Source organism: Aythya ferina, assembly GCF_964211825.1.
Source record: "Aythya ferina genome assembly, chromosome: 1".
Taxonomy (NCBI): domain Eukaryota; kingdom Metazoa; phylum Chordata; class Aves; order Anseriformes; family Anatidae; genus Aythya; species Aythya ferina.
Window position 1 is genome coordinate 23,864,701 of NC_140296.1, and position 23,355 is coordinate 23,888,055.

Here is a 23,355-nt window from a genome sequence, read left to right on the forward strand (position 1 = left end):
AAAGCACTTGTGAAAGACTAAAGAAAAAGTCAGTTTTTGATTCAGTTCCTCACTTTAGGCAGTTAATACATCCTTAAAAAAGCTAACATAAGAACTTTTAGCAATTAAACATTTTTTTACAGCTGATAGTTCCTTTCCTACACCAGTGGGTCTTATAGACAGGTTAACACACCCAAAATGTAACAGATTTAGCATTTTTTTTAAATAACTATTTGTCATTATTTTTGACCATGAATTGTTTGTAATGATGTTACCAGGAACTCTGCAAGGCTTCTGCTCTTTAAATCCAAGGCTATTCCATGAAGATAATAGATTGAAATGACAATCTGATAAAGATGGAAAGTGAAAACGTGTGTGTCCATGTGCAGAGAGAGAACACAAGAAAACATTCTCTTTCAACAGTGGGCCTACTATGTTAAGCATAAATGCTTGGATTTTATTTATACTTACAAATCCTGATTCATGAAACTATCCATCTTCTAAAAGCAGAGGCTCAGAGTTAAATATGCTCAACTGTAAACATCTTCCTGATTTAGGGCTGAACTTCAAAAAATATAGAAAGGCAGATTGAGGGAGGCATGTGCCCACAACACTCTTTTGTGGGTTGCCTGTTATCTATGATGCCTTTGCAACAAGAGCTGCCCCTGTTGCTTCTGTGTCCCAGGAAGAGGCTGCAAATCTCCAGAACTGATAAAGTTTGAAAAATGTGTGAGAAGTTACAAGGACATGTGAAAAAAGTATCTTATCTACGATATAATCTCTCATATGGCACAAGAGCATTACAGCATTAGCATACTCCTCCCTGTGACTTCTAATATTAGAAACCATTTCAAATTTTCACCACTTATAAAGAACAGGCTCACCAAATGTGGATATTCCTTAAAAAAAATCTTTTGCAAAGTACCACCTGCTCATTTGTAGATAAAATACTTCTCCTTAACTCAAGCCAATAAAACCCTTATGCCGTATCAGAAAAGCCCTATGCTCATCATATTTATGTGAGTATAATGCATGCACAAGCACAGCCTACATGTGTGTTAGCAATGTCCTTGTAATAAATTGCAGGCTTTGTGGCTCTGTAACGATATCTTCAGCCTTCTGCCCACAGATCCTCCTCCTCAGGGATTACATCTATCATTGCAAAACTCATCTTTTTCCCAAACATGGAATTCTGCAATGCAAAGTTGCATTTTCTTGGGGCTCCAGCTGAGTAATGTTCTGCTCTACTTTTGAGTATAAAATGTTTAAATTTGCATATTGATATCGACTCCAAATATGTAGAGGCACAGACACCAGTTCAAAGGACTCCAACCCAACTTTGTATTTGTGGAGACAGCTTCCTCCGAGGGGTGAAAGCAGCTCAGATGTGAATCCCTGCATCTCTGCGTTAGCTGCCCTGTGCTGGAGGGACATCTTTTAGCTGTATTTCCACAGTGATATGCTGTTGTGTGCAGAGCACTGCTGGGCTGCCTCCCACCAAACCTGGCCACTGCACAGCTGAGTCAAGACACTGGTGCTGTGGCTTTATATACGCCATTCTAGTCTGCACAATGAGCAACAACTGGCATATCTGGAGGTCTCTACAGTGGCACTCTCATTCACCTGAACACTGTGGAGTGCCATCAATTTGTATCAATCTGACCACAGCATCAACTGGGGTTCAGCCAGACCTTGGGCTGGGAAATCCTCCCTGGTCCCTTGAGCTACACATCCCACAAGGCTGAATGGGAGCAAGGAGTGAGCTAAATTGAACCCCAAAGGCTCAAAAATCCTGAGAAACTACTACCTCCTTTGAAGCTGCTTGTCACACCTCAGTCCTCAGCCTCCATCTCCCTCATCTCCATGACAGCAGGCTGGAGAAACTCCCCTGAGTAGGCCTCTGGCAGGTGATTTCTGCAACTGTTTCCTCAAGAGCTTATAAAATAGCCTTACACTTACTGCCTATTTGCACTTGTTAAGGTGAAGAAGATGTAGAAGGAAACATTTTACATGCAGGAGTCAGTGCTCCCTTCACTCAGTGTGATGCCACTTGCCACCTAAAACCACAGGAGCACGCGATGCACTTTAGGAGCAGAATGAGAGGAAAGTGACAGCCAGTGACTTAACACTTTGAAGAAAGTGTCATGGTACTTCTATAAAAGAGAGCTTCTTCTACAGCACGGAAAGGTGCAGAAAGCTCACGGTCGAACAAACAAAACCATCCAAAGCAATTGCTTTCCTGCTAACTGCATTAGTCTCAGCGGAGAACTGACAGGTCAGCTCTACCCGAGTGAATGTCGTTGCTTAAACTGAAGGCTTAGAAAGCCTCACCATTGTGCCGGCTGCTTTCTAATCTGGCTTTTCTGTGAGGAGCTCACTCCATCAGAAACAAAACTACTTCTTAATGGGAGTCAGGGGCTCAACCTCAGGTTTTAAATTTACCCATCTACAAAACAACGGCATGCTGTTTGGGGCTCTTCCAATGCTGTGGAAAGATTTGCCAGCGAAATTAGAGGCCTAATGATCAGATTTGTTAGCTTGCCTGGTACTAACAACTCCAATCAAAGCCAGTCTGTTTCGACTTCTTATGCCCTGTTGATGTGCCAGCAATGGCAGAAAGCTTTTCTCATCTGCTTAAAGTCATTAGATGACTGACAGCCAAGTCCTCAACAAATCTTAAAAAAAATATAAAAAAAAAACAAAAGTCTTTGGCTACAAAAGGCTGTTACTAATGTCCCAGTCAAAGTGAGAGTAGCACTACATATGGGAAAAGGCTGATTGTTTCTAATGTTAACAAAACACAGAATCTGGACTTGAGAAAAGGCAGAAAAAAAACAACAAAACACATTAAATTAACACAAAAGAAGTGGCTACATAGAAAACAAATCATCTAGGATGCATTTGAATGCTTGTCTAGACAGCTCTTCAGGAGAAGCCTGGAAAATGCTCACTATATGAAGAACTTCCCTGTTAATTGTATTTTTAATCCAGGTCATCACAGGTAAACACCACCTCTATGTTGAAAAGCGTCCCTTGAGACAATACTTAAACATAAAAGGAGTAATTTAGGTGCCTAAACACAGGAGTCTGGTGCTATTTTAGATTCCCAAGAATATCAAGCCTGGCCTTCAGCTGCTGCAGGTCATCTTGGTCCAGCCAGCCCATAGAGAAGTCTGAGCTACCTGAGGAGATCTGAAGTGGCATTAGATACAGGTATTTAGGGCTCTGAATCCCATCCCCAGTGCTGTGCTTATTTACCCTTCTAGTGGAAGTTCATCAGAAGGAGGAAATCTCTGAGTTTTGCATCCTGTACAGCAGCACACAGCACATACAAATAAATACAATCTTGCAGCCAAGAACAATATGATTATCTGGAAAACCTCAAGGGTGACCTGTTGTCCTGCCTGAAAAGCCATCCAGATAACAGGAAGACAACTTTAAGGCAACATGGAGCTCCATGAATTTCCCGTGACATCCAGTGGGGAGGGCTGTCATGGACTGGCATGGACCAAGCAAACACATTTTATGGTTCTGTAAACTCCTCCCTGAGGGAAATCCTACTTTATTTCTTTGTTTTATCATTATCCTTAGCCGAGTTTAGGTGCTGTATACACTGGCTTCTTGTGGTGTGATGAGATTTGGGAAGAGGCCATCCAACTCCTCACTCGGGGCTGTGCTGAAGACTGAATGCTGAAAAAGGGTCTTATCCACACTGGCAGGACTGGTGGAAGTTCGTACTGGCACATCCCTGCTCTGCCCATTTTATACATGAAGAAAATACGCTGTTTTCCAGCCTTATCATTTTTTATCATTGCTGCAACTGAGTGAAGCTACACACTCACCCAAGGTGAACCAACTAACCAACTTGCCTTGAGATCAATGGGAGCCATTCCACTGGCTTCAAAGCAGGGCTTTTCATGCCGCACGTGGAGAGCTGGGCTTGTTTCCTAACAGCATCCACAGCAATATAGCTCAGCAGATTGTGTTGACTACACAATCACCATTTCAAACTCTAATAGTACAGTATCTCATATACGGTGTCTTTTGAATTACTAACAAACTATCTAATAGATATGGACTATAGAAAAAGAGGCTGCTGGCTGTTTGGCACAGTTCAGATTTTAAGAGCCTGGTGTAAGGCCCTATTATCATAGTAGTATTACATACTTATTCTTTATATATTGTCAGTGTATTTACATTAGTACAAAAAGTACAACATGGCTTGGCTTTTCCTCCTCACCCTCTTATCACAGCGGCCACAAAAGTTCCCAGAGCAGAGTCTGTTGCTGCTATTTTGGAAATGACACAGAGATCCAGCTATAAAATTTTCATGCCCAATTATTATTTTGGCAGGCTGACAACGCTTGCCTGCAGATTGCATGGCAATTTTCTATTGTTCGTTACTCAATAAAATCTGAATGGAATCTCTTGATAGGAAAAAAGATACGCCTCTAACCTAAAGGCCTCCAATTTGGTCTTTACTCTGCCAAATTTTCAAATGATACTGTCAACAGCAGGAGTGGTAGAATATCTCAAAAAGGTCACAGAAATCTTTTACAACTGGGAGTCTTAGGCTTTCTGACTAAAGTACTACCAGCTGCCTTAAAAAAAGAAAAGATTCCTCTGCATTTGTGGCTCTTATTTTCTTCTATACTGTAATGTCACAGAAAACTGATTATAAAATGGGTTTAAGAGTCTGATTTCAATCCACAAGAGCAGAGAAATTCAGTGTTTATGCTAGAACTATTATAGTTCAGAGCACTCCAGCTCTGAACTATAAAATTATCCTCCCAATAAAATGGAGAACCCCACTTTGTTCACTCCCATGGCCTCAATGCATTGTTAGTCAATGTGAAGGCTTGGTCATGCATTGCTTTGAGTGCAGTGGGAATTTTGGATGTATGAAGAATGGATGTTGGCACCCAACCTGGCAATCTGTACTTGCAGAAATAATAACCAACCTTTTCTTAGCTTTCTGTTTCAGAAAAGCATGTCACAGCCCGCAGCTCTTTTATGCCATACTGGCATGTACCTTATAGTAATGCCAACACAGAACAAAGCAAGGGTACAAGAGTGGCCACCATGCTTGGCCGAGCTGTGAGGATTTGCAGTATACTGCAAAACTTGGAAAAAGTTCGTTTTGTAGTTACAGTAACACAGTTTGTACTGGGGGGAGTGACTGACTCTGTTTACTGTTTCTGATGAACCCGAAACTTGACCTTTGGCACAACTGCTTTTTACAGGTCACTCTCAGTTAAAAGTTTGGAACTCGTGAATTACAGCAAATTAAAAGTCTGCAATCTGAAAACATGACTCTTCCATCTCTATAATCTGTATATAATGCTTCTCTTTCTACCTGACTCATATAACAGGTGTCATTCTTTCTTAGATCTAAGCTGTTTAAAAGCACCCAACAAAAATTAAAGCAAATGGATATTGTCTTCAGAATAAAATAATTCCAGAAGAAGCTACTGGACAGTCATGAAAACCTTTACCCTTAAATAAAATAATTTGGCAAGGTCTGTCTCTAGGCTTGTGTACTGTAGGTCTCAGCAGTATCATTTGATTTAGGCTAATATAAAGCATTGTCATATCAGTACATCTCTCCAGCTGCTAGTTTATTTTTCCAAAACCTCACATTTCAATAAAAGAGAAAAAAAAAAACAAACACCGAAGAATCTCTAGCTGTTCAGTTCACAAAGAAATCCTCATTAATGCAGACCCGGTGTAACCATTGCAGGTATATCTGTGAGTCTACAGGAAGTCTGGAAGAGCAAGAGGTGCTGTCACTTAGCTGAGTAAATGTTGGATGCTTCTGACTGTAATTGCAGGACTACTATTGCTAATTATTTCAGAGAATAAAGGCTGGGGAAAGTCCCAGAGCTATGCAATGACTGCCACTCACTGTTTGCTCTCCTAAGAATGAGAGAAGGACAGGAATAAATGCATTTTTGTATAGTGCTTCAATTTTATGGAAAAGGGTGGGTGGAAGAGATCTCAACCTTCTACCACTTCCAATTTCCTAAACTACAGCAAGGTAGTGCCAGACTAAATTAGTGGTATGTATGTATGTGTGGGAAGAAGGTTTCTTAGGTATGGGAAATCCCTCCCACCAGGTCAGTAGGTCAAGCTTGTAGTCATTCCACTCCCTGGCATCTTTGAAAACAATCACTGTTTTTATTATAGATTTCTTCTCAAACACAAAGGCTACTACATGGAGAAAGATAATATTCTTTTCCTCATGTCTGTAGTAAACAAATCAAGAAGCAACCTGCAGCAAGGAAGTTTTGGGAAAGCATTCTGACAGCTATGCCCAGAAATTTTCTGGATCCTCCAGGAAGGAGGGCAGTTCCTGGCCTGGAAAGAGGGACTAGATTAACTGTTTTCCAGCCCTACTTTCTGTCACTCTAGGAAAGCCTCTCTGCAGTCCTCCATCACAGGCTCATTATCCCTGCACGCACAGTGTGATGTGCAATGGAACAGCACATACTATCTGTTGCAGAAGGGGAAATAGAGTTTTGTCCGATTATTTTGATGCTGGTGTTGTCAAAGTTTCCATAACATGTAATAAGGCATGTTTGGTTAGGGGCCAGATGCTCCTTTGTCCTTACTGAAGTGGTGTGGAGCAGAACCCAGCTTGAGCTGAGCGCAGGAGAAATAAGGGGAACAATGCCTCTGCAATGTGGTTTTGCAGAATTACCACAGAATTGTAGCTTCCTAAGTCCTGGGGGACAGTACTGGAGCAACGCAATGCAGTACATTCATCAAGGACAGAGTATAAAAAGCTAGATAAACAGCAAACACAAGCCTTCAGGGAGGGGTAGACCAATGACTGGTTGTAGTAGCTGTAGCACTGTGGGGTTCTGGTCCCAGTGCTGTTGGCGAAGCCAAAAGGAGAGTACCAAGGGAATTACAGCAGACTGGGAGCCATGCTTGCTGCCAGAGAAAGTACTTGCTGAATTGCCTCCAGTGAAGTTTTATCTTTTTTGCCGTGCTTGGACATAGAGCTGTTCACGTGCAACTCAAATACGACTCCTTCATTTATTCAGGATTTCTTTGTATCGATGCTGTTTTTTGTTAAAATGAAGGTGTTTCAAATCCACTGGTTTTGGACCCTTAATCTTGCAATGTTTTCTATGAGCGTAGTGGAAAAACTCCTTTTTTTCCAGTAAGAGAAATGAATTCAGAATGGTATCATTTTAGATATCATTGCTTAATTCACATGGATAAGCAAACATCTTTTCTGCTGGGCTGCTGTGCTAGCAATAACAAACCAGCTCACGTTTTTACATTATCAGGAAAGAAACTTGAGGTGTCATTTACCTGCAAAGAGGTTCTACAAGGTCCTTGTCAAGAAAATCATGATCTCTCTTTACTGCAGCAATGTCAATGGGGAATTGGGAGTCTATAAAAGGAGACACAATATTAAGATGACTACTTGCTCTTCAAATGAAAATACATTGTCTACATCAAAAATGTTTTGCATGTACTTGCTTACTTAAATCTAGCATTACTGATTTCACTCAGGTCTGGTTCTCTTCCAGCTGTATTGGTGACCCTTTCAGTCACCTTATTATTTCTTTTCTCTTAAATGTCTAGTTGAGCATCCTGTGCACCAAAGAGACAGTGACATTATTTCACTTTGGCTTTAAAAAGATGTTCAATTGTTTGCTGCTCTTTCTAGTGCCTAACACAAACGAATGAGATCAGAGAATTACCAACACACGCATTATCCACATAAGCAATAAGGTTCCCATTCCCATCAGAGTGACTTTAATGAATTGCTAGACAGACTCTAGAAACATTTTGAGCCTTTTTTGCTTTTAATACAACTCCCAACAACGATGTTTTCAGACAAAGGGATACTCAAGTAACAAGCAAAAAAACGAACTGAATTATAACCCCCAAAACTTGCTAAAAAGCCAAACTGGTGTGCTGGAAGCTGACACTTGTAATGAAAAGTGACATGGCTGCAACACATTAGTGGGCTCCGTAGCAGCGGGATGGGCTCCAGCGCGGTGGCTGCGCTCCAGGCTGCTCTGCCATGTTTAGGTACCGCAGTGGGAAGCTGGGATAGGGGAACTGCAGCCAGCATTTTCAGACACTAGTGCTTAACATTTACATAATAGATGCCTGTAAAAATGACCTTGTTTTCAGAGACGCTGGCTGTCTAGAGCGCGTATGGGCTGTATGGGAACTGTGGGAGCCCAGCATGGGCTGCATTTTGGAAGGAACATCTCTGAGATCGGCAGGCAGTGAACTCTCCTTTCTTTATGTGAGATACCCTGACTATAACGCAGACACAAAAGGTACTGCTGGGTACCCAGGGACTGTGATAGGGATGTCTATGTCAGCTTTGGTCAGGTTTATTAAGCTTAGTTCTTTGCTGCTTTAGCAGAGCCTGCCAGGTTCCTGTGGAGCCAACTGAGCATCTCTGCACGGCTCTCCCCAGTGCTCCCAGTCCTTGGGCACCCTGCCCCAATGGGACCCAGCACTGGAGCCTTGCAGGACCTCAGCTGGCCCTCAGGAGGTGTCCTCGGCACCACGCTTCCCACCGCTCCCAGCTCCGTGGAGCTGGCTCTGACCCGCGAGGTTTCTTGGCTCCATGTGTGGAGCTGTGCTGCCTCCAGACCCAAGCTGACCCTGGCCTGTGTCCAGCGGGGCTTGGCAGAGCTGTGTGTTGGCTAATAAGCCCGAGCGGTCCTAAGCTGGCTCTGTGTCTCTGGCAGGGGGAATAGGCAGTTTGGAAAAAATGAGGATCAGCTGCAGTTTCCCTCTCAGCTCTGAGCTACAGGGAGCAGGAAAAAAATGACTCCCAGTCCCCAAATTGCTCCTGAAGGAACCAGCAGTGTACATGCTCGCCCTGTCCTCCAGGACACCACTTCCCTGAGGATGACTGTCCATCACCCACCCACTCCAGAAACAGCTAGGATGGGGGCATGACCATTCGCTTTGAGCTAGCACTGCAATATTTGCTTTTCTTGCTTTGCAGGGAGAGGAGGACAAATGTAAAACACAGCTCAAGTGATTCACTTTTGGTAATTTTGCAGAGTTTTCAATTTCATTTTCAGTAAGACTGAAATTTTCAGTAGCATTTGATATCTTCAGTCTTGTTTTTGACAGCTCAGGAAGTTTTTTTATTCATTTTTTTAAAGACCTATGCATTTATTTTTTTTACTTCTTTTTGTTAATCTTTGAGGTTTACAAAAATTGCGTCCCCCTCTTTTCTTCCATAGCCATGAAGGCAAGAATCTCACTTTTCTTTAGGCATTCATACGACTCCAGCAGCTGAGGCTTTGTGAAGCAGCCAGACACGGCGATAACTCACTCAAATGCAGAGCTGGCCGACTGCAAGCTCTCCTGGCAAGGGCCCAGTGCACTTTCAGTACTGCACAAAGAGCAGAAAAACCCACTTACCCTCGTAGAACTGAGCATACTGGGGAAATCCAGCTGCACGTAACCAGTCACACGCTTCCTTTGCTTCGATTTCTGAGGAGAAAGAGAAAAGAGAATAATTCACACGTTGTTATTTTGCATTAGAAGCATTTTGATTACAAGAAAATGGCAAGGAGACTTGGTAATAGCTGCTCCCTGCTTAAGAGCATTGTCATCGCTCTGAATTATTTTTTCACGGCATCAGAAAATAAAATAGAGCCCATCAAAGACATCCACCTGACTCCATAGGGCTCTGGGGTTTACACAGCTGTTTGGTGCCTGGGATGAAGACACTGAAGTTTTAATCATCTCCATGAGGAAGGAGGGCTGCTCAGCCAGGTTTGTCGTCCTGTGTCCTATCCTTCCCCAAAGGCAAGATGTTGGGGAGAGGGGAAGATGAAGCAGGGTGGAAATGGAATGACAGAGAACATGCAGTGGGTTTTCTCTTGTTCCGACACTTCTTGCAGAGAAAAATCACACTTGAAAGACGCTGAATGGTCTGGACAGGGCTAGTGTTACTGAAGGGAAATTGCCCAGGTAGGATGCACCTTCCTACCTCTAGCCATCTGAACTCAATTATGTAGAGTCCCTCCACAGTCAACAGAGAGACAGTTACTTGCAAAGGGTGCTTCATTTCACCTTAAAGTAGTGTCTAAAATAGATGGGATAAATCACTTACTGACAAGGCCTTTCTCTTGTGGCTGCTAATAGAGGAGGGATAAACCGCTGCAGGTATGTCTATGCAGCTAGATGGATACAGAGACAGTGACTGGCAGCACTGCATCCCAGACCACTCGCTCTTCTTTCATTTTAATCCACTTTTGAGCCTGTTTGGGACTGTTTCAGTTATCTTTCTTCAAGACAAATCTTTTCTTGAGAAGGCCAGTGTGAAGATGAATCAATTTGTCTCATCTTCTGCCCGGTTCTCCACTATTTAGAAGCATAGACATAGCTTGTGCTGGACTAGGCTTCCACTTCCAAGCAGAACTCACTGGGTATGATGTATCCTGCCCACTTGGAGGAGGTGCTGGGATGACCAGAGAACAGCATCTCCTTAGCTGGGGGTGACAGCAGAGATAGGGGAGGATGAGGGAATGCAAGAAAGCCATGTTCTAGACAGTGACTACACTCCCTGACTTCTGCAATGATCTGTGCATGTTGATACTAGGGTCACTTGATTTTTGCCAAGCTCCACGAGATCATTTTACTGAGACCTGAGAGCACTGCACCAGGTCCATCTGTGCCCTGCCACGTGGGCACCCATGCTGCCTGCATGTGCGGCTGCTCCCACAGCCACGGGAAGAACAGCAGGAAACATAGAAACAGCCAGATACACGTGGATTGACAGCAAAACCTGGGCAATATTTCCTTTCTGCTCAGATCTAGACCGGGATCTACCACCTGGCTGGTTGTGGTTTACAAAATCAAAGTCAAAACACGTGCCTGCATCTCTTATACTTGCAAAATTTAGATGTGTGTCGGCCAAGGAATGGAGTGTGCAGGTGTTGAAGAAAGGAGACATTTATGTTGCTTATTATTCGAGCTGAATGAATCAATCAAGGGTTTGGGCACATTTGCAGTTATAAAATCCAGGCAGCCATAATATGAAAACCTAAATATAAAACAAGCAACGGAACTGAAAGAATAAAATCAGGCTCAGTTGCTCTTCTGCATGTTTTGCCTTGCATGCAAAAAAAATGCCAGTTGTAAATCTGCTTTGTACTAAAATGCATTTTTATAGATAGGGAATGCTGGCATGAATTTTTCCCCGTGCAGCCCCATTCAAACCACTCCTTATATCCCTAATGACTTTACCCACTGCAGCTCACCATAAAACCTGCTTTGAATACACTCTCCAGTATGTGACCCACACACCTTTTTCTGATCCTCTAAACACTGAACCACACCAGCAAATTTTGTTGCAGAAATAAAAATTCAGAGTGTAAGGCCTACTTATCAAAAGCCCAATTTCCCAAAGATGATGAGACAGCCAGGAACAGCTCTGCAATGGCAGAAATCATTAGCAGTGCTGAAAAGGATTTACCACCAGGTCTTCATTTGCTTTGACATTAGCTCATGTTAAGGCCAAAAAATGGAGTATGAAAGTACATTCAGTTCTTAACACCGCACAAAAGAATGAGCAGCTTACATAAAACGTGGCTCTCACTACTGCACATCTGTGTGCCTAAAGTACATCTCTATTATGTTCCAGTGAGGCTGAATATTTTTATTAAATGCTTGGAAAAAAGACAAGCCTTTATACTCTTTCTTTTGCTTAATTCAGTCTCATGAAACACAGATGAATCAATCCCATTTCAAAATGTATTTTACAACTCATAACAGCTGTACGTACATTCTAGCTTCATCTGGCCTGGAAGCACAACTAACAGAGGCTGTGGGTGATGGAGAATGCTACCATTTAATGCTCTTATATGCTTATCATATTTCAGTGTTTTTTGCAGTTGGCTGCTCAGAGGATCTTGCTGAGGAATCTTCCTGCAGACCAAGTGAGGTCTGAAAAATCTCAGGTTGCAGTGGGTGAATAATTATAGGGAATAAGCAAGGAAAGAAAACCTCACCCCTTCAGTTTTTGTTGGAGGCTATTGTTTTTAGAGGCTGTTTGTAACATACTGCAGCCCACTCAAACTCAAAATGATTAATGGAGTAACTTCTGCCTTCAAATCTTTGACTCCATCTCCTCCATGAAGGCATCTCTTGGGAGTATTCTAATTTTCTGAATGATTGCCTCAAAAAACAGATTCAGTCTAGAACAAGATTTGCTAAATCAGCTTCCAGCACACTGAGTCTCAGACACGGATACGGGTAACGCCCAGTTACCTCCCTTCTCTCTTATCTTTTCTAACTAAATGATTACATGATTGTCTTATTCAGAGGACAGCTTTGCAATGTGCTCTTGGCCCAGCCAAAAGGATGACTTTGTTCACATCAGCGAATTTCTTCTGGTTAAAGGCACCTGTTCCAGCCATTCCCCTCTTGGCTGGTAATGTAGTTTGAGTGAAAAGGCACGAACAAGTATTTGCTCCTCAGCAGAGACAAGAGGTGATTTCTATTATCTCACTCTGGGCATGTAATCCAAGTTTTAGTTCAGTATGCAGTACAGATTTTTTTCATTACTGGCTATTGCAATGCATAAAATACAATTTGAGATGCTCAATTTAACATTCTCTTTCTGTGCATACACTCTAATATTTGCTTTTTGCTACTTGCTAGTTAACCATCAGCGAAGACTTATTTGGGAAGAGATGAGTACAGCACCAGAAAGATGTTATTGAAGATTTCAGTGAAGGGTTGCAGAAATAACTTTTCAAAGCATTGGTCTAATGCTGCTCCCATGTCCAGGCTACTGCAGGTGTCAAAGGCAACCTGCAGTAGCTGTGCTGTCGTGGTGCAACCCTGCAAGCACCTGGAAAGCCACGTGTTCACAGGTTGTCAACAGCACAGAGAAGGTCTATCACACTGAGAAGAGATCCTAGATTTGTGCTTAATGCTCACCAGGAGCCACAGCTTCTCCCAGAATCACATGAGCCCTCACCAGCCCAGCATCTGCCCCAGGGACAGCATCTCCAGGACGCTGCTTAGGGAATTTGGGAAAGTGAAATTGTGGGGTGGCATGGCCCAGAGTGCACATGATGGTGAATTTCTGCTTATGCACTTCCATACTGCTCTTCTGACTGAAAAAAAAAAAAAAGTAGTGGATAATTTTCCTACTGCTTTCCATTTGCTTAGTCAGCAGCTAATGGCAATGGCTCATTAGTAAGACTAGGTAGCAACTCAGTCACAAATACTGACGTGCATCAGTATGTCTCACAGAACTGGAGTTATCAGTTTGTTTTTTCAGCTTTTAGTTAAAGCTTGACAAGAAACAGGTTTCTCTTTCCATTACTCTTTTCTACTGGTAACAAGTTGTAACTGATGTTCACACCTTCAAAAGTCCTCCAGCCCCACTTGTGGGGAGATAGAATCACAGAATCGTTTAGATTGGAGAAGACCCTTAAGATCATCAAGTCCAACCATCAACTTAACACTACCAAGTCCAAAACTAAGCCATGTCCCTAAGTGCTGTGTCCACAACGATGAGGTTGATGACCTTGTGCCCACCATTTACCAGCTTTTGTCAGGAGGTGTGTGCAGAATCCCCTGTGCACAAATGTCACTGCTGAGCTTCCTCATGTCTCTCCCCAGAGACGCCCCAGAAGTTGCCCCCTGCTTCACCAAAACCTATCAGTGCACATATGAAATCATCAGCTTTATGTTTTGTCACACTCCTCTTTGATCAGCCAAGCCATTGGGTTTTGCTTTTTTATTCCTTTGGGATTGTTTCTCCATTTTCTTCCTAGAGTTGTTTCACTGCATATTAAATTAAATACTTATCAGAGATGGTGGTATCACACAATAGGGATTGAAGTGCAAATCTCTTATCCATCTTTTGATTTATTTAAGACGTAAGTAGAGTGAAATAGGGAGAGGTTCAGCCAGGAAACTAGACAGATGGTGAGAGCACAGCTGGGATGTGGCTTCAAGCCCATGCCTGGCATTAAGCAGGTTTGCGCTTGTGTCCCACGCACCCTGTGAGTGCTCTGGGTATTCTGGGGCTGAAACGGGGATGGTTGCTTGCAGTCTTTCTCTCTACCAGTACTTCCAATCTCACACAAACCGCTTGAATGGTGCCCAACACCAGAAGGAAACTCCAAGAGTTAGCTGTCCTTGACAGGGACATCCTACCCTGCCTGCCCTCACCCCACTGACTCCTTCTGCTTCCTTTCGTGACATATCAGCTCTTGGCCAACCCACTGGAGATCTAGCTCAACCCTCTAAGCTGGCAGAAAATTAACCTCCAAGGGTCTAACTTAGTCCACATTTAGCTGCATTTTAACTAGCTGAAGAAAACCAAACCATGGGGACAGTCCTTCCTCACATGAAGAAAAGCAGAACTGTCTAAAAATCTGTTGGGTTAAAATTGCTCGGTCAAGAAAAAAACATGTGAGTAAATTCATTTTACAGCTTGGGACCTTATCACTGTCCATAAATATCAGTTAGTACAGTCATTTAACTTTCCCTATCCGGACATCAGTGATTGTCATCTTATTTCTGCCTTTCTGCTATTATCCCTCTGTCTCCTCTGTGTTCTCTTTCAGTGTTTCTTTTTTTTTTTTTTTTTCCCCATATAATTTTAATTTAAGATTCAGATATCCCTTTGCACGATGTAGCAAAAGAAATTGCAACAAGAATAAATAAGGTACATAATTACCTCATCTATTGTGTTTATGTCAGCTTTATGCGTGATAACCTTTATTATTCATCTGCCTGTAACAAATCACTATTTATGCTCTCTTTTTTATTTCCCCTATATTGCTCACCACTTAAATCTAATTTACTAGGTTAAAGCTAAAATATCTGGGAGTGTTAGTGAAAACCATTGATCAAGTCATTGGAAAGGAGCCTGTTTTATGGCGCAGCCACATCAGTGAGCTTCACTGGAAGCAGAAGCTGGTCTGTTAGGTAGAAAGAGGTCTCAGGTCTCTTTTTGAGAGGTCTCTTTTGCAACTGTTGTTTGAGGCCAGATAGCAACACCTTTTACCCTCAGAGTCCCAGTGGATCCGTGTGAAAGGTGAGCCAGTGACTACTACTGGGGACGAGACTTTGACCATGCCTTACACCTGAGGCACTCTCGGGGCAGCTGTACATACTGTGTGAGGGAGCTTCAGCCTTGCCTAGCTGGTCTTGATGCCCCATACACCCTCCAAGTCACAAATAAGCCACATCAGCAGCCTGACATCTTCCCAGAAGAGCACTCATGAGGGCAGACTGCTTCTTTTCTGAAGGAAAGCTCAGTTCAGGCTGAAGCCGTATGAGAACAGGCCCAGCATGTTTCAGCTTCTTGCAGCCTAGGCCAAGATACTTTAATGGCCCCCACTGCTCTCCTGCCCTTACAACTCATCATCTTTAAGATAATGATCCATTCCACTGTTATTCTTATTTTTTCAGATGGGGATTTGAAGCACTTCAAAAGTACACAGGCAAGTTAAAGACAAGGTTGGTAAGGTTGGTGGGAATTAGGTGCATGACTCCCTTAACTACCCGTACAAATATGGCTATGTTACTCCTCAAGTACTAGTACCCTTAGAAATTTGGTCTGGAGATTGCCAGATTTCTGAAGTTTTGATACTTGAATGCATCACTCCATCGTCACCCAGCTACTACATTACACAGAAGGCTGAGAGGTTTCCACTGAATGGCATTTTCAAAGCCACTTTGGAGCTAAGAAATCAGCCTCACGGTAGGGTTTAGGTGCTGAACTGTAAAGAACGGGAAAATATTTACAAATATGAGAACAAATGACTTTCCAAGGTCACCCAGGAAATTCACAGCAAAACATCTACACAGGTCACATCTACAGCAGGCAGGTTGGTGTAGATCATGGAAAAATATAAAGATTCTTGTGTTCCCTAAAGAAAAAGCCTGATGCAATTTACTAATGACATACAACATTTTCTGCAACATTTTCATGCACCAGAATTCTTTAAAAGGAAAAATTCTTAAGTTTTATTTATAGGATGGTATAAATTTTTATGCAAAGTATAATGGTGTCTGAAATTATTTAGGCTTTTAGCATAATTTCCCAAGAACTCCATCTGAGGGAAGACTTTCAGGTAGAGCTCTTACGGTTTACGCTATTTCCTTCCACTCCACAGGACTTCTCCAGAAGGATTCAAATAATAATGCAAAGGCAATTGTATTCTGCACCCGTAAAATTACCATTTATAGGACAAATCTATCAAAAATAAAATAAAACATAAGCATACAATGAATTTGTACTATTTTACTACGCTATGGTGTGTACTCTTCAATAAATCCTGGTAATAAGGTTTTCAGAAGTGGAATTTCATTGGAATTATTTTATATCATGCTGTATAATTACTATTAGAGGCAAGGTTATGTTTTGCAAGCAAGGAACAAATAAAGCTGTCAAAGCGTTATTTTAATAGACATTAAGCTTTTGCAGAGTATTGTGGTACCAGTAATAATACAATAAAATATGGACCTTTTAAACTAGTGTGGCTGAAAATAATTCAAATGTCAATAGAAAAAAAAAAAGATCCTTTCAAGCTCATGAGTTGTTTCTTTCTCTGTAGCTCTTTACACTTGGTGAATAATAGTCAGATGATGTCCATTCATGCTTTGACTTAGAAAGGTTGAAAGTGAGAAGCATGATTATTTATGGACGTGAAAAAAAAAAATCTCATATGCTGAGAGATGAAAAGATTGGGACTGTTTACCCTGGAGAGCAGATGAATAAGGAAGGGTTATGATAAAAGGGTACAAAATCATGGGTAATACAAAAATAGGAAATTTGGAGCTTCTATTCACTCTGCCTTGTAGCACAAGGGCAGGAAGATTAATGAAAAGGGAGGAATGAAAAAGAAATAAGGCAATCTGAACTGATAAAGTATTTTTTTTTAAAGCAATCTATGAAATTCATTGCCAAAGGACACTGGGATCAGGAGATGAGTGGGCTCAAAAGTGAACTGAGTCGTATTGGAGTACCCATTGCTACCACCTCAGATTTGGAAAAGGATTCTCCAGAAGAGAATAAATGAAACCAAACTAAAGACAGCATTATAAGATTATTTTTTGCTGGCTAGATGACCCCTTGTATAGCTTTTCCTTCTGAGCCACTGTGCTCAGACACAGTCTGGGACTATATGAACTATTTCTTTGACCAACTGTGACAATTCTTTTGTTACCTACTGTGACCAAATGCTGCACAGTGCCACTGGGACGGGACACTTCTCATCAGCCTTTCATCTTTGGCAAGACTACATTTCCCAAGAGGAAAGGTATATTGTTCTGGCCAGGAATTAGGAACTTAGCTCCTCTTCAGGTGAAAAGGACTATGCTCAATTCCTTTCCTGAATTAACACGATACTGGTTAAAACTGGTAGGCCTGAAATTTACAGCAGGTTCACCAGGAATGAAAAGTCACAGGTCTGGAAAGATTGTGTCTATATTAATATTTTTGACATCTAGATCTCATCAGAGCTAGGCATATAGCACACCACTTTCTCTCATGCTAACAATGTGAAGGAAGCTGTGCAAATGGCAACATGAAAACAGGGAAAACGGTTTGCAGGGAGACCTTTGCACATTGCATGACACTCCGCAAGTGTAAGTGAAGAGGTGACGTGCAAGGGCTGTTAAAGCATCAAGGAGAATAAGCCAGCAGAGGCACAGGGACACACAAAGACGTCAGGAGCAAGAAGTAACCAGAGGGACTCCCAGTTCAGAGTCATTAGCCTTCCTTCCAGGCAGCCATCCGTGTCCCTAAGAGTCTTTAGCCTCAAACCAGCTCCCCAGGGAATTTTTCCCTTATGTAGATTTCTAAGTCACTCTAGAGGTACAGGGGACGGCATGTTGGGCACAGCAAGGCACCTGCATATAAGAATGCATTGAGGTACGGACACCAACTTGTCTTAATATTTGAAAGTTTCAGACACAACACTAAAAACACAGCAAAGATGTTTAACCGAGCCAAAGGATGGTGAAAAGTCATGTCTACATTATGTGGTTCAGCTATGTGATCAAACCAAGAGATCCAGCTCTTCCTTGAGTATCCTCTCCAGGTCTTTGCTGTTTAGCATCATGATCACTCCTATTTACTGCTGCTTTCTCTTTCTCCTCATTTTTTTTTTCTGTATCTTCTACTCCAAACTCCTTTAAAACTAACTTTCTGCCATCCATTACACTGACATTTTTGCTACCCACTGTTCCACATATCCATCCACTTTATGCAACCTTACTCCAGCTAGTGTTTCCTCTTTTTTTTGCCACATTCCTTTCAAATTTTCTAAATCAGGATTATAAATCCCTCCTAACCCCCAAAATCTCTCTCTATCTTCAAATATCACTTTGAAATTGCTTTTCTTCTCAGCTTACAATTGATTTGTACAATACAGCAATTTGTGATGACACTAATAAAACAATAGCTTGCATCCCACATCTCATCTTGAGGCACTTTAAATGGTTATAAAAACTGATGTGAAAGTTATATATAGGGCTCACTACATCCGTGGGTGAAATGCAGCTGCGTTAGGATGAAATGTGGCAGCTGCATAAAGGAACGCTGCAGCAGTTTATGACAAGAAACAAGAAGAATTCTTTATCCAGCTGAAACTACTAGCAGGATTTATGAGCTAGATAAAATTCAAATAATACATATATATATATATATATATACACTGGAAGCTGACAAGGACACCAGGCTCTCCCTTTTGTCTTAGGAAAAATACTCTGGTACTGCTAATGGACAGAAGTGATTAAGAGCTCGGTTCCCGTCACATCCTCCCCCCTCTTCAATAGGATTTATATTCCTTTTCCTGCCTTCTGACAGCACCCATGAGTATTGCTCAGCACAGGCTCCGAGGACAGAGCACCACCCACCTGTTCTCCAGCACCACGCTGCCCTTCCCACCTATTTGGCAGGCCATTCAAAAAGTGATGGGTTTAGCACCGCTGACTTGAGAATTAACAGGGCTTTGATAGTGGTGCATAAGCACTGTATGACCACCTAAAAATGTGTTTGGATGAAGTTATGGAAAAAGTGAGTATTTAAGGGCTCTAGTATAAAATATATTGTATCTTTAATGTGGAAGGAATATTATCAGATAGGTAGAGAAGGGGTAACAATCTCATCCTCTGGGATCTACTCCAAAACTTCTGATGACTCATGGAGTCACTATAGGCCAGATTTTGAAAACAGACTTTCATCTTATGCCTTCGGGTTTCCAAGTGAAGAGATCTAGGCTGCATCTAAACTTCTATGTAGAACAGAGCAAAGAGTGGCCTGAACACCAAAATAACTGCTGAGCTCATATTTCAAAGTGAAATGTTGAGTCCAGCTGGTGTTTAGAAAACCTTCAAGTGTATGCTCAATTGCCACCCACATATGCTGTAAAGCAGTTTTTACAACATACCAGAGATACCGCCATAGCTAATAGATATTAATAATAAGTAGTCCTTGCAGCATTGTACCCATATGTAGCTATTCATGTCATATTCAAGTTATGTATGTTCTAATGAATCACTATTTTTGAAGAGTGAAAGAGCAAGTGATCATCCAAAAGGCTGGAATGCAGCTTTTCAGGGAAGGACCTGGGCATCCTGGTGGTCACCAAGTTGAGCATGAGCCAGCAACATGACTTTGCCACAAAGAATGCTAACAGGATCCTGGGCTGCATTAAGCAAAATGTTGCCAGCAGAGCAATCATCAGCAGAGATTCAGCACAAGTGAGGCCAGATCTGGGGTACTGGGTCCAGTTCTGGCCCCCCAGTATAAAGGAGACCTGGAGAGAGTCCAACAGAAGGCCACCAAGATGACAAAGGGACTGGAGCATCTCTGCTGTGAGCAGAGGCTGGGAGAGCTGGAGCTGCTCAGCCTGGAGAAGAGGAGGCTCAGGGGGATCTCATCCATGTTCCTAAACCCCTGAAGGGAGAGTGCAGAGAGGCCGGAGCCAGGCTGTGCTCAGTGGTGCCCACTTGCTGTAAGTGACTTCGTATTGGTTTTCTTCTTGAGGAAGATTAATGCCATTGATTTTAAGACCCAGAGAGTCACAGGAAGGGTAAGGACAACACAAAAGAGAAGCATAGTGAATAGGAAGCATAAAATGATCAATTCTAACTGTACCATTATGGGAAAGTAGCCATATCTGAATACTTAGTATTATAAGTATTCAGAATATTTTCCTTATACGTGGACTCTTTGATTAGATTGCTAATGATTTAATTACATCAGCAACATATTCTTTCATCTATATACAAGGCATGTTTCCTCAGTGCACAAAAATTGTACAAGGTGTTTGGTCTGGTGCTCTGCCCTTGAGACCTGTTTTGACTTTGGATGCAACAGATGGACCCCACTACACGCAGCTTTTAGCTACCCTCTGTCCTTGCAAGCTTTTGGTAAATGTAATCTCTTGCAAGGCCAGGGGAGATTTGCAGACAGCTTGAATTCAAGCAGCACACAAGATGCCCAAGGTCTCTGGAGCAGCCTGACATTCGGAGGGCTCCCATGAGGGAGCAGTGTGGGTCTGAGTGTTATTTCTGCTCCCATGGGGAATCAGAACTCCAATTACGGACAGAGATTTAATGGCTCTGGAAGCCAGGGTTTTCAAACTCAGTGTCCTAAGCTGGAGGTCAAGTTTGAGACTTAAATATCATGCCACAATACCCAAGGTGGTTTGTATGTGTGCGGTGCTGAAGTTAATTGGTCAAACAGTAATTGGAGCTCCTCAGATGAAAGGCGCTATGGAATGCAGGAGAATGCTTCATGTTATAATAGGAGTGAAAATGTAAACAATCCCCCAAAAGATAGATGTTGTCACAGTAGACTTTCTCCCTGAATTATGCAAATAAGCAGTATAAAACGTAGTTCCTTATCACCATATTAATTATTGTTTGATTATGCCCTTCATGTGCTGTAGATGTTCAAATTACACGCAGGCAATCAGATACACATCAGAGAACCTCTACCCATCTGAGGTGGTCTTCATGCTGTGAATTTATATTAAACACTGAACATCACTGTGAAGCTAACTCCCCTTGGAGATAATACTTTGATGTATTAATAAAAAAGACTCCTCAGTTCTTGTTTATCGTAAATTAAGATTAAAGTAATTTCTTTTGGAGTTCTGAGTGAGAGGAGTAATTTGTACTGCAGGAAACATTGATAAGATACAGCACAAATGGAAGAGCTGAAATATTCAAGACAAAGGTCCGGATCCATGGCTTGTGCACAGAGAACGTACTGCAAAGTGCCAAGCTCCCACCTGGAGTTATCAGTATTAGCTGCTGTTATCAGCTGATGAACACTACGAGCGGCTGTCTTTAGATCCCACTGTTTCCTTATTAGCTCCTTCCATTAAAAGACCTATTGAGAAAGACATTCTGTGCATTTCTTCTGAAAAAATAAACAAAACCCTTAACAGCAGAATGTCAGTTGTTCACACAATCTGAAGAAGTTGTCATCCGCACACAACCCAGCAACAGGAGGGCTGACATTATCCTAAAAATACAGCCAAGGGCTGTACCTACAAACCCAGATGATGTCCTCTGATTCACAACCATACTGTAATTATGATCACTCAAGTATAACAACATTATTAACATTTCATCGTGCCTCAAGACTGTTAGTTAAGAATAATTATAAAATGAAAGTGGACATAATTAGTCGATATCTACATTATTATTATTATTATTATTATTATTATTATTATTATTATTATTATTATTATTATTATTATTATTCCTGAGATCATTAAACATCAAACACCCATACCTATTAAACACTTTTTTCAGCTGCTATTTACTACAAGATTATTACTAATGAGAGCTGCCAGGCTGTCTTCCTGTGACTGTATGAAGAAATGAAAAATTGGTAAACTAATCATAAGCACAAATGTTGCTTTCTTTAACTTTAACATTCTGAGCTTGGCCCATCTTCCTTTCTGGGCTTAGGCTGATTCTGTGTCAGTATACGATGTGACACGATGTGGGAAGTTGGCTCTGCCATGAGCAGGGGTTGGACCAGACAATCTCCTCTGTTCAACAGTTCTACTAATTTTAAAATTATTTCATACAATGGATTGATGAAATACGTAAAGATGTTATTGTAAACTAAGTTTTGCCCCTTGTTTTGCAGTGTTGTAGAAACAGTGGAGTCACACCACTGTGTGCTTCGGCATGATCTTGTCCAGAGCCCCTAATTACATGGCTATGCGCTGATCTTAATAGAATCAGGGGAAAAACAAAGAAATTAAAGGAAACAATTACTCGCTTACTAAAAAAGGAAAATCTTCCGTCACTCTGCCTTCGGAAAAGCACCCATTTTTACAAAAATGTCATCCAAACGTTTCTCTTGACCTCAAAACCAGTACTGAATGTGGGAAAGTTCTCAAACTACAAGGCCTGTTGGACAGTAGCAGCAGAGCTACTGTTCGGACATCTGGATAGACAGTTTTCATCACCCATCACATGATGGAAATTTTGTTTAATTTCACTGAATAGATGTGAATAACTTTTAATATCAACATGGGGAACTCAAAGGGTGGAATTTTAAGAGTATTTAAACTTGCTAACTGGTAGAGTGGAAGACCTTCAGAAATTTTTAAAAGTTAAATACTCTCACATGCCTACTCAAGCACCTCACACCTCTGATTTTCCTTCATCTGACCCTGCCTTCTGACACCATACGGCTGCAGGAATGAGAGATTAGGACTGCAGCACTTGGGCACATGCACACCTAAACATGCTTAGAAAACACAACGGGAAGGTTACAGAGCAAACACTTTTACCAACGAACTGAAATGTTCTTGATACCCGAACTAAAATACCCTAAGGACTTTTCTTCATGGAAATCACAGTTTTCTTTTGCTTAGTCCCTTTGTAATGAAATCCACACAGCTACAGAGCAACATACAAAAATCATGCTAAAGCAATTCCTACATGATAGCTGTACATAAACATTTATTCATTCATACTGGAGGGAAGAAGGAACAGACAACTTGGCTGTGTTGGTATAGTTATTATTTTTAGTATTTTGGCTGAAGTCTCTAGTTTCCTTTCCATGCATATTTTTTTATAGAAGGCCGTGGGGGTTTTATGTGCTCCTTCAAGTACAAAACAGACTTTTAATGTAGTGGAAATACAGGTTTTCCACTCTGCAGCTCACCTAGGTCTGTTTCCAGCTATTAAAACAATTGTACGAAATAACTGTTGCCTATAACACGAAATTCAGCTATAGCAGAAATAACACTGGGTATCCATAGTACTGACATTCCTCATTTCCTTACCCGTGTTACACCACAGAGCAAATGGAAGCCAGACTCAGAGGAACCCTGTAATTACTCGACGGTAATCATTGCCAGC

The 23,355-nt window shown here is 41.7% G+C and overlaps 1 protein-coding gene across 13 annotated transcripts in view; it reads right to left on the reverse strand.

Annotated features, from left to right (window-relative positions):
* Positions 1-23,355, reverse strand: part of STARD13 (StAR related lipid transfer domain containing 13) — a 294,723-nt gene that overhangs the window by 32,072 nt on the left and 239,296 nt on the right. For 11 of the 13 annotated variants that reach the window (XM_084506706.1, XM_084506700.1, XM_084506705.1 and 8 more), the window contains 2 exons: positions 9,397-9,468; positions 7,303-7,384 (listed from right to left, as the gene is read on the reverse strand). In XM_084506706.1, coding sequence (XP_084362832.1) covers positions 7,303-7,384; positions 9,397-9,468 — 154 coding nt within the window. The remainder of the gene's footprint in view (positions 1-7,302; positions 7,385-9,396; positions 9,469-23,355) is intronic. The other 2 variants (XM_084506704.1, XM_084506703.1) reach the window with 1 other exon arrangement.